This window comes from Mesoplodon densirostris, chromosome 10 (genome assembly GCF_025265405.1).
Source record: "Mesoplodon densirostris isolate mMesDen1 chromosome 10, mMesDen1 primary haplotype, whole genome shotgun sequence".
Taxonomy (NCBI): domain Eukaryota; kingdom Metazoa; phylum Chordata; class Mammalia; order Artiodactyla; family Ziphiidae; genus Mesoplodon; species Mesoplodon densirostris.
Window position 1 is genome coordinate 82,609,793 of NC_082670.1, and position 22,575 is coordinate 82,632,367.

The 22,575-nt window shown below is 39.4% G+C and overlaps 1 protein-coding gene across 3 annotated transcripts in view; it reads left to right on the forward strand.

Annotated features, from left to right (window-relative positions):
- The window catches only part of PTPRG (protein tyrosine phosphatase receptor type G), a 744,445-nt gene that overhangs the window by 713,919 nt on the left and 7,951 nt on the right, over nucleotides 1-22,575 (forward strand). For all 3 annotated transcript variants that reach the window (XM_060111286.1, XM_060111288.1, XM_060111287.1), the window contains 8 exons: nucleotides 1,631-1,803; nucleotides 3,387-3,522; nucleotides 4,061-4,207; nucleotides 6,051-6,144; nucleotides 7,039-7,115; nucleotides 7,611-7,739; nucleotides 11,184-11,330; nucleotides 12,066-12,208. In XM_060111286.1, coding sequence (XP_059967269.1) covers nucleotides 1,631-1,803; nucleotides 3,387-3,522; nucleotides 4,061-4,207; nucleotides 6,051-6,144; nucleotides 7,039-7,115; nucleotides 7,611-7,739; nucleotides 11,184-11,330; nucleotides 12,066-12,208 — 1,046 coding nt within the window. The remainder of the gene's footprint in view (nucleotides 1-1,630; nucleotides 1,804-3,386; nucleotides 3,523-4,060; nucleotides 4,208-6,050; nucleotides 6,145-7,038; nucleotides 7,116-7,610; nucleotides 7,740-11,183; nucleotides 11,331-12,065; nucleotides 12,209-22,575) is intronic.

Below are 22,575 nucleotides of genomic sequence, written 5' to 3' on the forward strand. Positions count from 1 at the left end.
ACAATAAAAACCTTCTCTGTAGCAGAACTGTTACCATCCTGAGAATTACACCTTGTGGAAATGGTGCTTTCAAGTTATCTCAATTTCTCTTGTTGAAAATCCACTGTCCCATCGAGACTCATAGATCACTGTAGCAGTACTATGAACTCAAGACAGATGCTCATTAGGAAAATGTGAAGTAGTACTCTGCAGAGGTTTAGGTATGGGAGTTGTTTGTAGCAGTCGTTCCTAATTTATTTTTTTAGTCTTGGACATCTTGGAGAATGTGATAAAACTGTCTCCCTCTTGCCCCAGAAGAATTCACATTTACCGAGATTTGTTTTGTTTTGTTTTGTTTCGCGGTACGCGGGCCTCTCACTGTTGTGGCCTCTCTCATTGCGGAGCACAGGCTCCGGATGTGCAGGCTCAGCAGCCATGGCTCACGGGCCCAGCCGCTCCACGGCATGTGGGATCCCTCCGGACTGGGGCACGAACCCGTGTCCCCTGCATCGGCAGGCGGACTCTGAACCACTGAGCCACCAGGGAAGTCCTAACTGAGATTTTTATACGCACTGTCAGTGGCTCTGAAGCCCATTTGTGGGCTTTGTCCTTTCTGGGTATAGGTTTTTTCCAAGAATAGCAGAAGTATATAAAAATCAGCTGCACTGTTTTTATCTGTGTTCTCTGTAATAGAGCTGTTAACTGGCTCAAGCTAACCAATAACCGGTTTATACTCATGAAGTACAGTGTCCATTACTCACGGAAGCACCTCAGTTTATTTAAACACAGCCCACTTACTCTTATTTTAGAAACAGCTTAAGCCGGAGGAGGAAGTCCAGTAGGAACGTTAGGTGTTTTGCACACTGACCGTAGTAACTGCAAATGCGGAAGAAATAGGAAAATGAGAGGTAACAGAAGAATGAAGAAATCAAAGACATCCAAAGGCCTTGTAGCACAGGGCCAGACACCCTACAAGGTTCAGTGTCAATGGATTAATGACCCTGAATCATCAAAAAAAATTTTTTATTTTAGAGGTATTGGTAATTAAAAAAAAAAATCACAGCAAGTGATCTATTTGGGGAAATTTTTCATCCAAAGTGGTTCAAGTGTAAAAAGTGCAGCCACTTAAATGAATTCTTCAGAGTAGTTTTCCTTTATGAAAGTGACAGATAAATTGATTGTTGCCTTTGACTCTAGAGATTTCGAACCACTTGTCACTTAGGACCCTCCCCACACTTCCTGGAGAGTGTACAGCACAAGCACTCTGGCTCCTAAAGGTCCAACCCGGACAGTGGAGAAAGAATGTGAGTCCCGGCCCACAGTCAGATGAGCTGGGGCAGGAAGTCAGGAAATGGAGACCTTGTAGGCAAATTACAAAGTGCTTGGATCGGTCCAGAAAACCGATATTAAACATTCATTCTTGGTACAGTCTTAACCCATTTTCTCTTCCAAGAGATGTCTGATCCTTCTCATGCACCCACGTCACGTCTCCATTTTGGGCATGAGAGGGCCACAGAGAGGGAATAACCAACCCCAGGAACAGCAGTTAAGGCGAATGGGAACAGAGGTCAGGTTTGCTGACATCCTTATGTGATTTTTACCAGAATGCCCACCCTCAGCTTAAAGCCATCTTCTCTCACCCTTCTCGCAGGGTCAGAAGGGAAATCCCAAGGGGCGTCAGAATGAACGGGTAGTGATCCAGTACCACTACACGCAGTGGCCCGACATGGGAGTTCCCGAGTATGCCCTCCCGGTCCTGACCTTCGTGAGGAGGTCCTCAGCAGCCCGGACTCCAGAAATGGGCCCTGTGTTGGTGCACTGCAGGTGAGGCCGGCGGCGTCCCCTTTCTTCTGCCTGGGATTCAGCATTTGAATTGGGCAGAGCAGCAGGTGTGGGCTGTGTGAACTTGGGACCACTGTGGCCCTGCTGCTGCTTTGTTTGATTTAGAAACGGAGTCTTACGCTGAAAACTGGGACCAATGAGACCTGTTAGGGTTATGGGAAGTCACTGTAGTCCCCTCACATTAAGAAACCATCTGCTGCTTCTGAGGTTAAAACAAAATCTGCTCTTAGAGGATGAGTCTCCAGTTTTTATAACGCCTTCTTATTACTGATAAAAAAATCCCCAGTGTTTATAGGGAAATTGTTGGCAGCTCCTAATATATAGAAACCTTACACACAAGTTTAGAACTTTCCGCACTAGAGATTTTGAGTTCTTGAACATGGTTTTTTTCTGTAGGGTTCATCCAAATAATAATATTTAGTTTATGTGTGAAAGGCTTTCAGTTTATACGTGTTATATTTTTAAAGCACAGATAAAGCCTGTTTTCCCATCTTAACTAACTACCTTAAACAACCTTAGCTGATGGTTTCAAAAATGCTTTTATTGTGGTTCATTTGGATTGCTGGGCTTTTTTCACTTTGGTATTCAAATAGATGTTGCTTATTCTGTGATGTATGTTACATAGCTGCCCGGCCTTTTCTCAGCATTTCTTTGGGGCTGTTCTCATAACATGCTTCCACAGAGCAGGTCCTTTGCAGACGTCGGAACCCATCTTCTGTTTAAAGCCCCATGAGGACTCTACATTTCTGCTCACCCACTTAGAATCACTAAAATAGAGGTGAAGCTCTATCAGTCAAAGCACTTGGGTATCATCAACAAAACTGTGTGATGGGGAGCCTGAGGCAGCAGGTTTCTGCCAAAAGAAGCCTGTGGTTCAACCTGTGGTTCAATACGGCAGAACTCGGGTCTCCCTGGGTTGGGTTGGGTTGGGTTGTTTTGCTGAAATCACAATCAGGAAACGGGAGTAAACGAGGCCAGCTTTTCCACAGGGGCTCTTCTCCTACCCCTGGATTACTAAAGGAAAGTAGCCCTTTAAGTAGGAACTTGGCAGTACTGAGCACCCTGGGCGGGAGTTGTGCACAAAGGGGGTTTATTGAAAGGATAGTGTGTTCTCCCAGAATCCCTGGGGGAGCGGGAGAATCAAGGCGATGCCTCGGCAGGGGTGGTTCTGGTGTGGAGATGGCTACTGCCAGGAGAGACACCTTGCGGCCCCTGGCATCACAGAGTTAAACCCTTTGCTTGAGCTGCAAGCAAGGCTGAGAAAGCAAATCTGTAACTCTCTCTATTTTTATTTATTTATATTTATACATATTTTATATTTTTACGTATGGTAGAAGGGCAGTCTTCCCTCCCCCTCAAGACTCACGAGGGAGGAAGGATCCTGTTGAAGGTTCTGGATGCGATCCGTATGTCCGTCATAATAACCCTCTTGTTGAGAGAACCTAGTGTAGTTGACGCAGGTTATTTCTCAGCACGTTGGAGACTCAGATGATAATTTTTGTAACCATGGTTCATGACCTGGTAGAGCAGCAGGTGTCCTGGTTGAGCGTCTGCCTTTCTTCCAGTGCTGGCGTGGGCAGGACGGGCACCTACATTGTGATCGACAGCATGCTGCAACAGATAAAAGACAAAAGCACAGTCAATGTCCTGGGATTCCTGAAGCATATCAGGACACAGCGCAACTACCTCGTCCAGACTGAGGTGAGGAGGGGCTGCTGGTGTTCTCATGTGAGTCCAGCACACGCTTGAACTGAAAGTTGAATGATTGAGAGTGAGACATAAGCATTCTCTTGGAGCTGGAAGGAATTTACAGGTTGGTGTTGGAAGATGTCCTAGCCGGGATACCGTTCTTTGGCTTACAGGCGTCCATTTCTGTGTGGCTCTTAAATGAAGCAGATACAGTTTTCTCTAGTGCTGTGTATTCCATGCTGGGGGCGGTTAAACCTTGTTTTTTAGCCTGAGAGATATATACGAGAGAATGGTTCTGAAGCCCTTCACTGAACACACGTTTTCCCACTGCTTTGTTTGGGGCGTGCTATGGAATACAGAACTAAACGCGGCACAGGCCCTACCCTAAAATAACTTCTGACAGATAAGGAAGGATTGACTGGAGCTGTAAATGCATGAGGGAGGTCCCTGCTAGGGGAAGAGTTCATCTAAGGTCGATTTCACGCAGGGGACAGAGGTGGCTGCCCTGTCCCAGCTCTCCTCAGTGACTACCATGTCGTGTACCGTTTAGGAGCAGTACATTTTCATCCACGATGCCTTGTTGGAAGCCATTCTTGGAAAGGAGACTGAAGTATCTTCCAGTCAGCTGCATAGTTACGTTAACAGTATCCTCATTCCAGGAGCGGGAGGAAAGACACGACTGGAAAAACAGTTCAAGGTAGTGCTTTCAATACGTTTCTTTGGCAAAGCAGCAAGGAGGTAAAGAAATGCCTTGAGTTTGGAGGGTCATGTCTTTTTTGCATGCATGTCTAGACTGAAATGGATTACTATTTGTACTCCTCAGATGTAATCCATGGGACGATCAAGTTTCGACTTCCGTATTAATTGTGGGTATCCAGGTAGACAGTGCCATGCTGTATTTTCTCCTGCACAGTTTACGACTTGAACATTTGCCCCTGGCCCCAATGACACAGTACTCTGTCAGTCGTTCCAGTCCGAAAGATACCCTCTGTATTGTTTTCTGAACAAATACTATCTTACCCTGATGGAGAACGGCTATTTTTGGCATTATCTTAAAAGCAAAGCTCTTTGAATGACTATCCTAGCAGATAATTTAGAAACTAGAAAAGATCTAGTTACTACGGAATACTAAAGAAACTTTAGTTAACTTTTCCTAAATGGTTATTCTTTTTCTTTGATAGGGGCATGAGGTGTAAAGATTTATATGGAATTGAGTGAAAAAAGAGACTATAAGAACTATTAAACTAAGTAAGATCAGAAAGCTCAGTCATCTCAGTACATCTTAGTACAACCAAAGTACTAAGTGCTTTCCTAGTCTTTCATTAGACTTTAAAAAACCAGGCTGTTTTGCACATTGTTCTATATGTAATTTCTCATTTTGTGTCAAGATGGAAAGAATGAGATGAATCTCTGCAGTTTTAGTTTTCCTGGTAAAACCTTCCATAGACACTGAAACCTTCAAGTCTCAGCTCAAGAAATGAGACTGTCAAGCAAATGATAACAAGTGATATGAAATGAAAAATAGATCAATTTCACCAAGTTCAGTTATAACAATTTTAAATTTCTAGGTCTCCTTTTATAACATCCTTACTACTCTGCAAACCATTTGAGGTAATCAATAGTGAGGACATAGTGTCTCCTTTTGAATGTTTAAAATGAATTCTTAAAAAAATCAAGTACCCATAATTCTTAATTAAATTCTGCCTTTTCTGTTTCTGCAACATTTGTTTATACAGTTTTAAAAATTCATCAAAGGCAACCAGGTCATTTGTTCCTTTACAGGCATATTAACCAACTACATCCACCTCCAGGTAGAGAAGACTGTTCCCATATACTCTGTTAGCATGGACCCCTCCCTCCCCACCCCACCCCCAAAAGATTGACAGAATGATTCAACCAAGCTCTATACACAGGAAGAATAACCAAAAACTACTGGGCCAATTATTTATAACAGCCTTAGAACAATGTCAGTTCAGTTTAACAGACATTTACTGAGAACTTAGTCAATTCTTTACCATGATCAGCTCTTATTACCACGAAGCCGTCTTTGCTAGTATACAGCCACCTCCGCCTCATGTGGCTGTGAGGAATCAGTGACATCATCAACAGAGAAACCCACGTTAATTCAACAAATGCTGCTTACGTAGTGCCTGTAGTCAAGAAACCTAAGGCCTAATAGTAAATAAAACAAGCACGCAAACAACCAAGACACCTGAAAAAGCTACCACTCTTGAAACACAAAAAAGTGTCCTTTGGGATACAAAAATGTTTAAAATTCATTAGTAAGCTGATTATAGTATTTGTGCCAGATCATCAAGCAGATGCTATCAATTATACTTTTGTTTTTGTTTCGTTGTCTTTCCCCGCTTGACAGAGATAGACAACGCTGCATGTAGGTCAAAGAATTCCAAGTTTAGGGTCTACAACGTAATGATTTGATAGTTATGTATATATATACTGAGAAATGATTACCACAATAAGTTAACACAGGCACAATTATAATCCTTTGAATGAAGGCTAAAATGTTGCTTTTCTTTCAGCTGGTCACACAGTGTAATGCAAAATACGTGGAATGCTTCAGTGCTCAGAAAGAGTGTAACAAAGAAAAGAACAGAAACTCTTCAGTCGTGCCCTGTAAGATCTTAAAATCAGTTTGACTTGCCTGTGTTCGTTTTCTCTTTGGATTTTGCATGTTAGGTAAAGAGGCAGCCACTACCAAGGGGAAAAGTTATGCTGAGGACAACTGAAGCAGTTTGATCAAAACGGGAGGGGTGGGTGTCGGCACCAACAGGTTGCTGCGTCTATGTGACGTGAAAGCTAGCTTCAGTTCACCTCGAAATTCAAGAGTTAGATTATTTCTACCATGTCTTGCCTTTAAAAAAAAATGTAAAGTCATTATTACTGTGGCATTAATGCTCTCTTCAGAGAGTCCTGGATTAATCTGCACAGCTGGAACTACATTGCTAAATTATTCTGGCTGTTCAGACTAAGGCACCGTTGGTAGGTGGTGACCGCTGCATAAATAACTTGGGACACAGCAGTGGATACTGTGTGTGGTACACTGTATACACAGGCATGGGTGGTCAGTGGAGAGATTCTCTCTACTGAAAGAGGCCAATATTTTCTAAGCCCTTCCCAAAGAAAAAGATTGGGAGTAAGGGGATGGCAAAAGAGCAAACTACAATACATTGGTATAACTGTAGGAATATCAAACCAGGGTCAAGAGTGACCTGAAACCCTGTGTCGTCTCCACACAGAGTATCCTCTTAGTGATCTGCTGGGAAAGCCTCTCCCACAGTCAAGTGTTATTCCTAGAACGTCTGGGTCCTGCTGGGCACATGCAGCAGAATTTCATTTTACATTCTTCCTTAGCTGATAATGCTCTAGCTTGTTTAAAAATATAGGTAAGTCTTAAAAAGAAAGGGGAGCCAAAGAGCTCTATTACTCACCAAGTAACTCTCAGAAAGTGCTGTTGGTGGTGAGGGGTAATGAGGCAAATGTGGTGTTTTCGTTTTTCCCATGTCATAGCTGAGCGTGCTCGAGTGGGCCTTGCACCGTTGCCTGGAATGAAAGGAACAGACTACATTAATGCTTCTTATATCATGGTGAGAGTCAACAGTTAATTATAAATAAAGTCTATTAAACTGAAAGGTGCTAAACAGCAGATACCACCTATGTGACTTTCATTTTTCAAGTAATTTCTTGAGGTGTAATATCAAAATTATAGAGATTTCTGTGTCTGGAAACCTCTAACCAAGGATACCTAATCGGTGAGGACACAAAAATTGCTTAAGTTCACAGAAATGCTTGTTAAGGAATTAATCTTTTTGTGAATTTCACCCATCTAGTCTTGGAATAAATGTTGAAATTGCTGTCAAGTAAAAACAGCAGGGGGAACTAGAAGTGCATCGGGCGTGGAGAGAAAACTGTCTATACATGTTAGGAGAAGTACATCTAAAAATTAGCCAAATGCACTGAATGCCTCTTTTGATTATTTTCGTGAGGTCAAAACAGTGCTAGTCTTATTTCATGAATGTATTTTACTGCTGCAGAGTTAAACACTCATAATCACTGGTTGTTTTTCGTCTTCCTAACCGAAGGGCTATTACAGGAGCAATGAATTTATCATAACCCAGCATCCTCTGCCACATACTACGAAAGATTTCTGGCGAATGATTTGGGATCATAACGCACAGATCATTGTCATGCTGCCAGACAACCAGAGCTTGGTAAGTAAAGCACATCTGCTATATATTAATGAGCCCGGGAGGCCAGAGCATAAATTACCTTGTCACAGGGCTACAGTGTCTGTACATGCTAGGGAGGGAATTCAGACTTCTCATCTTGTACGTCTGCACAGGTGCCTTTCCTAGTCTTACCATTCCTGAGCCTATCAGTTCCAATAGGATCAGCACTGATCCCTAATGCCGGTGATAGATCACTCACCCCTCAGTTGTACTGTACATGGCAGTGTGGGAGAAGGTTTTTATTTATTTATTTTGGCTGTGCTGGGTCTTTGTTGCTGCGTGGCATGTGGGATCTTCCCAGAGCAGGGCTCGAACCCATGTCCCCTGAATTGGCAGGCGGATTCTTAACCACTGAGCTACCAGGGAAGCCCAGAAGGTTTTGAAGAAGGTCCTTTTTCTAACCTCACTAATGCACGATCTTAAGCCGACCTCTTAGTTGCTATATGTCACTGTTGAAAAATAAATGAACAATAACAGTAGTTAACATTTATTGATTATATTTTTACGTGTATTAACTCCTTTAATCCTTTCTACAACTCGATGACACAGGTACTCTCAGCATCTCCTTTAGCAGCTGAGAAAACTGAGGGAAGTAACTTGCCCAAGGGCATATACGAACCATGGGAGCCAGGATTGGAACTTGAGTCACCCGTCTCAGTTTGCTATTGTATATGTCCAGTGCCGCCACACCATAGAAATGTTGCCTAGCCCAAGGAAAACGGTATCAAAAGTACTAATGATGTATCTTTATTTTCCCCCAATCCATAGGCAAGCCCAATCTATTACGGGGGGGAGATTAGGACAGGCTTCCTTGTTCGGACTTGATGGTGCTTTCTAAGACCTTTTAAGCTTTAAGACCTTGACTAAGTCCTTCCCTATTGGGGTCGCTACACCCTAGAGGAGAAGGGTGAGCACGTTTACGAAAATAAGTGTAACTGCTTCTGCTGAGCTCTCATTGCATTCTTAAGTTTCGAAATAGTTGGGTCTTCAGAAGTTACTATGAGGACTTGTAAGCGCACAAAGTAAAAACAAAAACAAAAACGATCTGCCTCCGTGAGTGTCAGAGTAGTGAGTTTTTTAATCAAGAAAGAACAGCATGTGAGTGAACCCCTAGTCTTGATGACATGCATTTGACTGTGTGCCCAGTCAGTAGGAACTTCACTTTGTCGCTTTCTGCTCCAGCTTCGGAATACCAAGACTGCTTCTGTGTGATAGAATGGCAACAAAGTTGAGAATCTTAAGCTAAAAACTGGCATGTAAATTTTCAAATTAGCTGGCAATAGGGGTCTACTCTGTTCGGCATATGGAAATTGGAGGCATTTAGGGTTGTTAAAACGTGCATTTGTTGGATGAGTCAGTGTTTTGTTATCCTCACTTAACAGAGGACAGTCACTATACCCAAGAGCTCATTTGTATGGGGAGGAGAGGGGGAGACTGAGTGAGTGAATCAATACGTGTTCTGTGGACAGCGACGATACAGGGCCACCAGCCCCGTCATCTCGGTGTCTCTCTGAGGCCCAAGGGGGCTATGCCGCAATCATGCATGTCTGCACTCATAGCTCTAGGGTCGAAAGTCAGATGCAGTAGTGTGTAGTTTTTTCTAAAGATACTGTCTCTGCATTTTTTGTTTGCTTTTTTATTTATCACTACTGTGACGTTACAAAGACCATCATCCTGTGAATAGCCCAAAAGTCACTGCTGCTTAGGCGTCTCTGCCCCTATCTGTAAGCAAAATAACCATGCTATCAGAGCTCCTACTGAATTAAGAAGTAGCATTTCTTTGTCATAGTCTGTCAAGATGATCAGTTATTCCCGAGTTTACTGTCTGTGTTCAAAAGGTTTTTCTGCCGTTCCTCCACCATTATTAAAATCCCTTTGGCAGTCTTTAGGCAAATTAGATAATTTCCAGTTCATGTTATCATCAAAATAGCTCTTTGAGGTATGTAGTTTTATTATTCCCACTTTTCAGATATGGAAATTAAGCCTTAGATAGATTATTCAGGATCACATCCAATCCTATACTTAATCTATGTATTTGGTTAAATTTAGAAGCCTGGTTCGTCATTATGTCTTTAATATCTGTTCAAAGGGCCCTAATTCCACTTCCTTGGGCAAACTGTATTAAAACCCAAGACAGTTACAGACTTCTTTTGTATAGACTAAACCCTGTTGCTAATCTGTTTCCCCTTATGCTGAGCTTTAAAAATAAAAATGTACTTGGCAATAAGCTATATTGAAACTTGAAAGGGTGATAAGTCTTATTGGACTGTTGGCTCATTTCTAATGCAACAACGTAAGATTAAACAAAACCTCCTTTGTTTTCAACATTATTCAGAATTATTTCTGACTTCACTAGCACTGTCTTAAGCATTTTCAGGAAAATGCCCATAGAAATGTATATATTACAGGCAAACTGTAATTTGCCAGTTGAACTGATTAAAAAAAGGAGGGGGCGGGGCTCATCGTAATCATCGTATTTCTCACACAGTCTCCAGCCTAGGCAACGGTTCTCTTTTTCTTAGGCCTCCATAGTTTTCAGGGATAGAATTCAAGTATCAAGCCTGAATACTGTATTAGTTTCAGGTGTACAGCTAAGTGATCCAGTTATATTTTCTGATTATTTTCCATTATAGGTTATTGCAAGACATTGAATATAGCTCCCTGTGCTATTCAGTAAATTGTTAGTGCTTATCTATTTTATGTATAGTAGTTTCTGTTACTGAATAGTTATTTTTAATCTTAAAAGTAGATGAACGTTTAAAGCTTACCTGATTCGAGGCTGAAAGACTTGAAATCGAACATTGACAGGCTAACTTGCCTTTCACAAAGCACCTTATACTTAGAGCCAAGATGCTTATTTATGGGCCTGAGCCTTGGTGTTTTCATCTACAAAGCCAGAAGATAAAAATACCTCACTAGCATATTATGAAAACCAAGTAAGATAATGTTTACGGAAGTCCTTTGCAAAATGTTGATCAACTGTAGAACTGTTAATAACATAATCCATAGAACAACAATTAGCACATCTTAGTCGCATAAGCCATTGTGAAATAATAAGTTAAAATTACTTGACCTAGATCCTGTCTCCTTTTTTACTCTGACAATTATATTACAGAGCATTTCTCAGCTAGGGGTAATACATCCCCTACAGAGGGAGGTTTTTTGGTTGTCGGAATGACATAGGTGAGAGGTGCTAGGGAATAGTTATGAAGCGTATTTTACAATAGAATACAACCACCACTGAACTCAGCATGATTAGATAGGGCTAATCTAATCGGGCTAATAATTCTATGAACCCAATTTAAAAAATGATTTGAGAGGTATGGCAAATGGCAAAGAAAGAAATCGTTTGGTAAGAAAATTCGAAAACAAATGGTTGACAGCACTGCAGAGGAATTTTTGTCCTTTTTTTTTTGGTCCCCATAGGCTGAAGATGAGTTTGTATACTGGCCAAGTCGAGAAGAATCCATGAACTGTGAGGCCTTTACCGTCACCCTTATCAGCAAAGACAGACTGTGCCTCTCTAACGAAGAACAAATTATCATCCATGACTTTATCCTTGAAGCTACACAGGTAACCTCAACCTCAGTTCCTCAGTAACAGCCACAGCTGGGCCCTGGATCACCCTTCCAAGTAATAATGGAGTAATTTACCACCCTTAAGACGGGCCCAGGCAGGCATCTGAGTACGACTTAAGTATGTTCACTTCCTTTTTTTGCTTCCTTCAAATATTTGCTTTTTCCAGCTGGAAAGATGACATGTAGCAGTTCCTCTGATTGAGCATGCATACAAATAGGCCTGTTGACCTAATTATAAAAACAATATACTAGAGCTCAATATTTTCTTTGCCGTCAGAAATGTAAGCCTTGCAATATGTTGCAGAGATGATAAGACTTTTTTTTTTTTTTTTTTTAGTAAACAGCATTTTGATGCATGATTAACTACCTTCCTATGGGGTTGGTAAGAGGGGAGCTGTCTTATATCAGTAATTTAAATAAAGATGTCCTCACCCCTTCCTGGGGTTTTTTTTCTTTATTTCTATAGGTAAGATAGAGCAGGATATAAAGCCTCTTATAATTTGTTATCCCTTAAAATTTTTCCCTGAACAGGATTCATTTTAACTGTCATAACCTCATTTGTTCATGTCAAGCAGACCTCCCTAGTATTTTTCTCCTTACAGCAGTTTGGTTAATCTGGCATTCTTCAATCATCTATAGTATGCACTTCCTCAGGAGCAAGTACAAGTCATTAGATTATAGATAGGGTGAAATGAAGGATGGGCCGTGACTCGTGTTGTATTGGTTGTAGGATGACTATGTCCTAGAAGTTCGGCACTTCCAGTGTCCCAAATGGCCTAACCCGGATGCCCCCATAAGCAGTACTTTTGAACTTATCAACGTCATCAAGGAAGAGGCCTTAACAAGGGATGGCCCCACCATTGTTCATGATGAGTATGTATCTGTTTTTTAATTGTCTTGTTACATTGCGATAGTAGGGGGAAGGAAAGACAGATTTTAAAAACGTACTCCCTCTCTCAGCTTGTGACAATTCCAGCTTATTTCTAATGTGTCCATGTGCAAGGTGTTGTGGTTCTCTTTGGGTTTTCATTTGTCAAAGGCTTCAGGCTCTCCGAGTGTAGGTTCTAGAAAGGTGAAAGTACTGTATCTCAGCCGACCAAAATACATCTGCATGCTTTCTGAGGTTTTCTGTTTCTATAATGCAAATTAAACAATAACTTACAACATGTCTACATTTCTATTAATTTACATGTAATACTTTATATTAATTAGTTGTTTTTAAATCCTTACACTGATTTCCAGCAAACACTTATTAGTGTAGACATGAAATGTAATGAAAGAGGTACTATGATTAATGATAATATTTATAGTTTACAATGTGTTTTGAAGTTTATAGTACTGTCTGGGAGTTTAAAGGTAAAGCATATGAATTGCGAAGAGAACAAATAACTTGCTCCTGGCTCTGAGCTTCTAAGTGTCCGAATAGAGTTCAAACCCAGCCCACTTTCCCTTTAATGAGAAGGAAGGGGGTCATAGATATACCATATGGTATACGAATACCTGGAGTCAAACTTCATAGATGGACTCGAGCTGCAAATCAGTTGCAGATTGTTGTGAACCTCACAAACCTTTAGCCAATGGCACCAATTAGATGTCCTCGTCTCTAGTTCTAATGTAGGTAGTTATCTCCCTTGGTCAGCAATGTGTCAGGGCATCCATTATTTTCATTAAATTACCATCTACTCTGCTAGACTAGATAGTAGTATATTTTGAAGTAAAAGCTCATTAAGTCTTATCCTTGAACTAATGCTGTCCCAGGAAGTGAAGAAAGACTTTCAGCTGAGGTCAGCACCTTCACCTCAAATCCACGGTACTCTCCTATTTGAAGCAAGCCACGTGTTTGGCTCCTTCCAAAGAGTTTGATGGTCTTTTTAAAATAGTGACTATTTCAAAATGTTGACCTCTTAATTAGAAGAATTAGGATTAGTTATGTAGCCTGAGTAAGTAAGATCCCTGGAAATGTGACAACCAGCAGTAGTGTTTAAATAACACAGTCAACCTCAGAATAACTGGGTAGTTACTACGAGTGTACGAAACTTTAGGATATGCAGTTATAGCACAAAGTTAGGGCTGCTTCTAGAGTTTTTTCCCCCAATAATCTGGGTCAGCTTTTCATATACCTTCTGGATTTTACTAGCTTTTATCAATTCAGACCAAATTCTAATGTTGCTGCCCAGCTCCATGATGGATTTTGCTGTTCTGATAGTACTCCAAGGATCTGTCCTGAAGTCAGTAATGCAGCTAATGTTATAATTCATGGTAAGAGAAGACGGAAAGAAGAAAAACCAAAACAAAACCCAACAACACCTAGTTGAACAATTTAAACAGAACTGTTTGTTTCACTTATCTATATCCAGCTTTGGGATATATTGTCTTATTGAGTGATTTTTAGTTTATGCTACATGCTGACTGTGTCATCTCTGGAATTAATCAAATGCAGCTTGTTCTTAGGCCTAAAGGAAAGGAGCAAATTCATCCTACACTAGTGGCTCTTCACATATCATATAGGTGAGCTGGATTAAAAGCCACCTAAAGATATGCATTCGTTCATTTATCCACCATCTTTAAGAGATAAGTGATTCCATTAAAATTATTTTTCTACATTACTCAAGCACATTTGAAGTTTTTAAATAGCTGTTAGCTCTAATACAACACTGAATGCCAGTTACCTTTCAGTTTCCATCTTACCTACTTTTTGAACCTCTAAATATTCCTTCCTGATGGCCTACAGACAAACACCTCAAATCTAGCATGTATAAACCCAAACTTACCTTCCCAGCCTGCTCCCACCCACTTAGTTGTACAAACCAGAAACATATCAGAGTCCTTTTCTGTGCCCCCTCACCTCCAGTTATCATTGGCCACCAAGTCTTGTTGATGCCTTCTCAGTACACTTCCCAAATTCTTTTACAAGCTGGTTGAAGCTTTACTTCTTCAGCTATCATCCCAGTCCTCCACTGATTTACTTCCTGCAGCCCACCTTAGCCCTGCAAATACTATTCTAAGTGCCTTTTTATTCAACACACACTTCAAAAGTCACTCTCTTTGAACTGTTTCTAACTCAAGCCAGAGGGGATCATCCATAAACACCGCATCTTCACCAATGCCGTTCCTGTTTATCATATCATATTGTAACTACTTGTTCACATGACTGTCACCCCACATTGCTGTGACCAGCAGTGCTAACTTATTCATCCCATTCTCCATAGAGTGACACACAGTGGGTGGTGGATAAATATTGGTACGAATTGGTACCGTGCTTTCAAGTTAGGATGACTCACCCATTATTCAGGATATGTGCCTGTATATGAACTTGCCCCAGACAGCCTTGCTTTTTTTTTGGTTATTGGTATTTTTCCTGCTTACATTCATCTGTGAACTATAAAACCAATTTATCGACAACAAAGTTTAAGTTCTGTCAAAGATAGCAGTGGGCAGGCTCGGCAAGAAGGCCTGAGGGCTTCCACTGAAAGTCAAAGAGTTGAGTTGAACTTTTAGTGCACAAACTCTGTGATGTCGAGCTGGTCTTCACAGCTGTGTGCCAGGTGGATGAAGTTTCTGGGTGAAATGATCTAAAGGTAAACTTCCTCAACAAAAAGTAAACTGATTCTGTTTGAGCACAGGCACAGCTTAAAGGCAAACTGCTTTATTCACAGCATCCTATATTTGTCTGCTCAGGACAGTTCTATCCAGAGGCTGATCTGTATCACTACTGTCAAATTTTAAACACAGAGCCTACAGATGAGTTCAAAACACAGCATGGTTCTTACACAGTTTTATGAGACACTGGTAGATTAGACCTTCACTTGCAGAACGAAGGCTAGTTTCCTGTGCAAATACTTAATGTGAATTCACTGTGGAGCTATATCTATCACCCCTTTGGAGGCCATCATGGGCTAATTTCATTTAACAGTTTTCAGAGTGGGATCCCAGGGTCCCTGGCTGGGAAGGAGGTCTCCAAGGCCCTTCCAAGAGATCCAAGAGGACACAACTGTTTTCATAATACAAAGATACTGGTTGCCTTGTTCACTTGTATTCTGTCTTGAGTGTACAGTGGAGTTTTCCAGAGCTACGTGACCCAGGAGGACATCCCCACTCTGACAGCTAATGGAACGCGTGCTTGCATAGTTTTGTGTTTTAACACTTTCTCAGTTCTAACATCTGATACAGTAATTATTGACAGATAAAGCTGAAATAAGCAAAAGCTCTTTGGGGGTCTTCAATAAATGTTAATTTTAATTTTGTCCTGAGACAGCCCAGAGGAAATGCTGAAATACACGGACTGCGTTCTGTACCAACTGCTGCAAAGACACCTTCAAATCACAACTAATTGAGTCCTTCATTTAATCCTCAAAATCACCCCACTAGGGGGGTAACTTTAGGATCCCCGCTTCATGCATGAGGAAATGGGGGCTGCATGTGTAGATTAGGCCCTTTGTACACACATATCCAGTTACTAAGTGTCAAGAGCCAGTCCCAGCTACATAATGTATGTGGGGTCCAAGGCAAAATGAAAATGTAGGAACCCTTGCCCCAAAATTATTAACAATAAAGATTTTCCAATTAAAGAAACAATCCCATTTACCAGCACATCAAAAAGAATAAAATACCTAGGAATAAACCTACCTAAGGAGGTAAAAGACCTGTACAGAAAACTATAAGACACTGATGAAAGAAATCAAAGATAACACAAACAGATGGAGAGATATACCATGTTCTTGGACTGGAAGAATCAGTATTGTCAAAATGACTATACTACCCAAGGCAATGTACAGATAAGTGCAATCCCTATCAAATTACCAATGGCATTTTTCACAAAACTAGAACAAATAATCTTAAAACTTGTACGGAGACACAGAAGACCCCAAATAGCCAAAGCAATCTTAACAAAGAAAAACGGAGCTGGAGGCATCAGGGTCCCCGACTTCAGACTATACTACAAATCAACAGTAATCAAGACAATATGGTACTGGCGCAGAAACAGAAATATAGATGAATGGAACAGATAGAAAGCCCAGAGATAAACCCACGCACCTATGGTCAACTAGTCTATGACAGAGGTGGCAAGGGTATACAATGGAGGAAAGACAATCTCTTCAATAAGTGATGCTGGGAAAACTGGACAGCTACATGGAAAAGAATGAAATTAGAACACTCCCTAACACCATACACAAAAATAAACTCAAAATGGATTAAAGACCTAAATGTAAGGCCGGATACTATAAATCTCTTAAAGGAAAACATAGGCAAAACACTCTGACATAAATCACAGCAATATCTTTTTTGATCCACCTCCTAGAGTAATGGAAATAAAAACAAAAATAAACAAATGGGACCTAATGAAACTTCAAAGCTTTTGCACAGCAAAGGAAACCGTAAGCCAAACGAAAAGACTACCCTCAGAATGGGAGAAAATATTTGCAAATTAAACAACTGACAATGGATTAATCTCCAAAATATACAAGCAGCTCAATATCAAAAAAGCAAACAACCCAATCCAAAAATGGGTGGAAGACCTACAAAGACATTTCTCCAAAGAAGATATACAGATTGCCAACAAACACATGAAAGGATGCTCAACATCACTAATCATGAGATAAATGCAAATCAGAACTACAATGAGGTATCACCTCACACCGGTCAGAATGGCCATCATCAGAAAATCTACAGACAATAAGTGCTGGAGAGGGTGTGGAGAAAAGGGAACCCTCTACACTGTTGGTGGGAATGTAAATTGGTACAACCATTATGGAGAACAGTATGGAGGTTCCTTAAGAAACTAAAAATAGAGCTACCATATCATCCAGCAATTCCACTCCTGGGCATATATCCAGAGAAAACCATGGTTCGAATGGAAACATGCACCCCAGTGTTCACTGCAGCACTGTTTACAATAGCCACGACATGGAAGCAACCTAAACACACATCAACAGATGAATGGATCAAGAAGATTTGGTACATATATACAATGGAATATACTCATCCACTAAAAAGAAGGAAATAATGCCATTTGCAGCAACGTGGATGGACCTGGAGATGACCATACTAAGTGAACTAAGTCAGAGAGAGAAAGACAAATATCAGATGATATCGCTTCTATGCAGAATCTAAAAAAAAGATACAAATGAACTTATTTACAAAACAGAAACAGACTCAGACTTTGAAAACAAACTTATGGTTACCAAAGGGTAAAGGTGGGGGAGAGGGATAAATTGGAATTAAAATATACACATTACTATATATAAAATAGATAACCAACAAGGACTTACTGTATAGCACAGGGAACTATACTCAATATTCCGTAAGAACCTAAATGGGAAAAGAATTTGGAAAAGAACAGATACATGTATATGTATAACTGAATCACTTTACAGTACCCCTGACACTAACACAACACTGTAAATTAACTATACTCCAGTGTAAAATAAAAATTAAAAAAAAAATTTCCAGATGGCAACACCAGAGCATTAAACTAAGAAGTTTAGTTTACGCAGGACCCTCCTAAGTAGGGGACCCATCAAAGCACAAGGCCCAACACAGCCGCACAGGGGTCAAGCCAGGAAGCTGGCACTGGCTATAGTTAAATCCAGATCTGTCTAATCCCACTGGTTAACACTGCCTCCCACTGGTTTTCACAGTAAGCACTCCTGTCCCTTGTGTCTTCGGACTGTGTTTTGTTTTCTGTACTTTCTCATTCACTTCCAAAGTTTTAATTTCTTAAAGTCCTGTGGTTTTGTGCTGCCATTATTCCCCAGGATTAATGGATACTGAAGCTTTAGCTCTGTTTTCCTTCCTGCCGTAATGATTTTGAAGGGAAGCTTCACTTCCTTCATAGGGACAGGGTTATACCTCTGCATTGCGTTGTTGGTTATGATTTTTAAAACAACATCGTAAAAGCAAAACAACAATAATTATATGAAGTAGTAAAAAGTGTAATTAAATGGCCCTAAGTATTAAACACACTGATGATACAAGGAACCCCAACGTGTCTTAAAATGAATATAGACAGAGCCACCTGAAAACATTACTGAATGTCGGGAACTTAAAGTACTTTCATTTCTTTGAGGCACAGACAGGGGAAGATGAAAATACATTTTAACAGCATAGTGTTAGTTAAAGAAGTATTGCTGTCAATGGGCCCTTTGAGAAAGTGGCAAACAAACTACCAAAACCAGTGAATTTATAGAGTATTCTTGTTTTAGCTAAGTTATAAATTACCTGTATCACTTTTTCACCAAGTCCCTGTAATTTGAAGTGCAAATGCATGAAACTTGACAAACATCCTTTAATCCTACTTAATTCCTAAAATTCTGAAAGAGAATGGCCTTTATTTTTTCAGTCTTTAAAGACTGATACATTAAAGTATCTATGCGTTTGACTGATTTGACCTAGTTTCTAGTCCTGTTTAAAGTCTTATTTTGTAGGTACTTCCTTTTATTTAGGTACTTATTTAAGAATGGCTAAATACAGGAAAGACAACCCAAGCAAAGGCCAGAGTAATCCCACATGGGGTGCACAGTGCATAGTAAAATAAATAATACCTGACTTTCCTATCTGAATGGCTATGGTTAGCTTGAAGGGGGAAAAAAAAAATCCTAACAGTTTCACTAGAGCAGATTTAGCAAAGGTTAAAGGGTTAAGTTCTTCCCCTATTGAAAAAAAATGCATACAAATGATTGGGGGCAGGGTGGGGAATTCCTAGCTCTGCTAAAATGAGAAGGTAAACCTGGTTCAGTGTAGAATCTGAAGACAGACAACATGATGAACAAGAACAAAAAAATACAGTGAATCAGAGGTAACAGAGCAATCATAATTGGATTCTGAAATAATATGCTCAGAGATCTAAAGGAAGACCATATGAGATGAATTAAAAACATGTATTAAGAAACAGGAACAAATTAGAGGCTAAGAACTGGAAAAGATGAGAGATGAGCTAGTAGTGCAAAGGACAGAACTGCAATCAGACTCATATGGAAGCAGATACAGAAGTTCTAACATCGGCCTAAGGGTGTGATCCATGGAGAGAGAAAAAAGATGAAAGAGGAAGAAATGAATAGCTGAAAAAAAAATATATATATATAATGGCTGAGATTCTCTAAGAACTGAATAAAGGGATGAGTTCTTAAAATGAATTATCAGGATACAATGAACAAAAAACATTCAGAAGATCCGAATACCATAACTAACAAGGCTGATCTAATAGTGACATATAAAAAGTATGTACCCCATCTACAGATGAATGGGATAAAGAAGATGTGGTACTTATATACAATGGAATATTACTCAGCTATGAGAAAGAATGAAATAATGCCATTTGCAGTAACATGGACAGACCTAGAGATTATCATACTAAGTCAGACAGAGAAAGACAAATACCATATGATAATCACTTATGTGGAATCTAAGATATGGCACAAATGCACCTATCTACAAAACAGAAACAGACTCACAGACACAGAGATCGGACTTCTGGTTGCCAAGGGGAAGGGGGGAAGGAGAGGGATGGACTGGGAGTTTGGGGTTGGTACATGCAAACAATTATATACAGAATGGATACACAACAAGTTCCTACTGTATAGCACAGGGAACTATATCCAGTCTCCTGGGATAAGTCATAATGGAAAAGAATATTTTTATATGTATTTATATATGTGTATAACTGAGTCACTTTGCTGTACAGCAGAGACTGGCACAACACTGTAAATCAACTACAATAAAATAAATAGAATTTAGAAATAAACATTTCTTAAATACATATTAAAAGTATGTACCCAAGAGAGACTTACAGAGAGACCATATAGTCTCTTCAAACACAAATATTTATAATTACTGACCATAAATGGAATTTTCATATGTGCCAAAAAACCGATATCATACAAGGCCACGTTCATTGATTATAATGCATTAAATGAGAAACCAACAATGAAATGAGACCCCAAATTCTTATACCCAGACACTGAAGTCCTTATGGCTAGAATTAGAGATAATTGATGGTTTAAAGAGGTAATGAAAATAGAAATTACAGACTCCTAAAACTAAATGATAATGAAGGCACTGCATTTCAAAACCTGATAGGATATATACTCAGAGAAAACAATGTATAGCCTAAGCCTCATATATTGGAGAAAAATTTTTAAATAAGCTTTCAACTTGAGAAGCCAGAAAAAGAACCCAATAAATCCACAAAAAGTACAAGGAATTAAAAGAAAAGCAAACAGTAATGAAATGGGGGCAAGGAGGAGATGGACTTCATTGCTTAAATTTTACTAACAAAAGACACAACTTTGGAAATTGGTGAAAAAAAGAAGGCATAATTTATCATTGGGAAGAAAAAAAATCTACCATTTATCTGTAGTTCTCAAATGTTTTAAAAAATGTCAATTTACATAGGTGTGATAAAACCTTATCTTTTAGAGTTTTATGCTAAATTATTAATGAATAAAATACCTGGGGTTTGCTTCAAAATACATGGGGAGGAAATTGACATGAAACAACTCCAGCTATGAGCTGATGATTGTTTCAGTTTAGTGATGGTGCAGTGAAGGTTACTATGCCTTGTATACATTTGATATTTTCTTTAGTAAAAGGTTAAAAACAATAGAAGCATTTTAAAGGAAATGAAATAAACATTTAAAACTATTTATAACTCTATACCAATAAATTTTTAAGCCTACCTAGTCATAGTAAATGATATTTAGTGAACACAATGTACCAGTCAGTCTCTGTTCTGAGCCATTGACATGTATCAGCTGAAATATAAGCTCTGGTCTCCCAAACTATGAGACCTTGGCCAGTTACTTCCCCTGGATGTGCCTTGTTTCTTCAACCTCAAAATGGGGGTACTAATAGTACCTGTAGTACTGGGTTTTTCTGAGAATTAAGTTGACACTTGTAAAGTACTTATAAGAGAGCCTGGCACAGAGAGTTTGCAACCCGTTAAGGCCCACTAAGTTTTGACCAGTCTACATTTGAACAACAGCACACAGAGAGAACAGGTAACCTTGATTAAGAAAACAAACAAGGCTAGCACCAGAATGGAACAGTATAAGCCAGTGTTACTTACTTGAATATGGGTACAAAGGTCTAAAAAAAATACTGTCAAAAACCCAGTGTGTTATAGTAAAAGAATTATATACATCATGAAAAAGATTTATTCTGGGAATATAGAGCTGCTTAAATGGCACCAAAAATTGCTCTCAATGAATTCAGAACATTATTAAAGAAATTTTTTAAATCAATAGATATTCAAAAACATACAATGAAATAACAGCCATTCATAATCCCCTTCCCCAAAAGAAAACACTCTTAGCAAACGAAAAGTCAAAAGCATTCTCTTTAACTCGATAAATGTTACTTCTCAGAAGCCTATAGCAAATATTTTTATTTAATATTAAAAAATTAGAAGCTTTACCATTAAAGAACACAATATGACACCTCTTCACAGTGTTAGAATGCAAAACTATTGTATCCTAGCCAATACAGTAAAAGCAAAAGATGTAAGAAGTATAAAAGAAAGAGACAAGTGGCATTGCTAGCAGATAAAGATGTAGCCAACTTCCTAGAGAATCCACAAATTATTAGAACTTAAAAAGAGTTCTGCATGGCTGGATACAAGTTCACCATGTGAAAATCAATAACTTTCCTATATATCAACTGAAACCAAACAGTAATGTCGCAAAAAGAGGCCATTCTTTGGAGTAACAGAAACCACCTAGGATTTACCCTAAAATGAAACTGGCAAAAGATTACATAGAAAACTGTAAAATCTAATTGAAAACTATAAAAGACCTGAATAAATGGAGAAAAGACATCATGTTCATGAACAGAAAAACTCAAAAAGATGTTAATTTCCTCAGATCTATGTATGTATTCAGTGCAGCCTAACCAAAATCCCAACAAGACTTTCTGTGTTCCTTGACAGCCCAGTATCAATCAACATGAAACAGCATGGAATGCGGTAGAAGCGTAGAGGTATATGGAAACGAGTGTACAAGTGAAAAATGAAAATATGTATGTTTGAAGCACTAAAAGTGAAACAATAAATATAGAGGCAGCCAAGACTATTGTGCAAACTTGCTTTATCAGGTATCAAGACTTACTAAAAACCTATGGGAAGTTAAACGAATGTGGGGAAATACAGTATAAAAAAACAGACAAGCAGATTAAAGGGCCAAAATAGAGAGTTCAGAAATAGGCCTGCATATATGAGAATTTAGACTATTAAAAAGGCAGCTCAAATC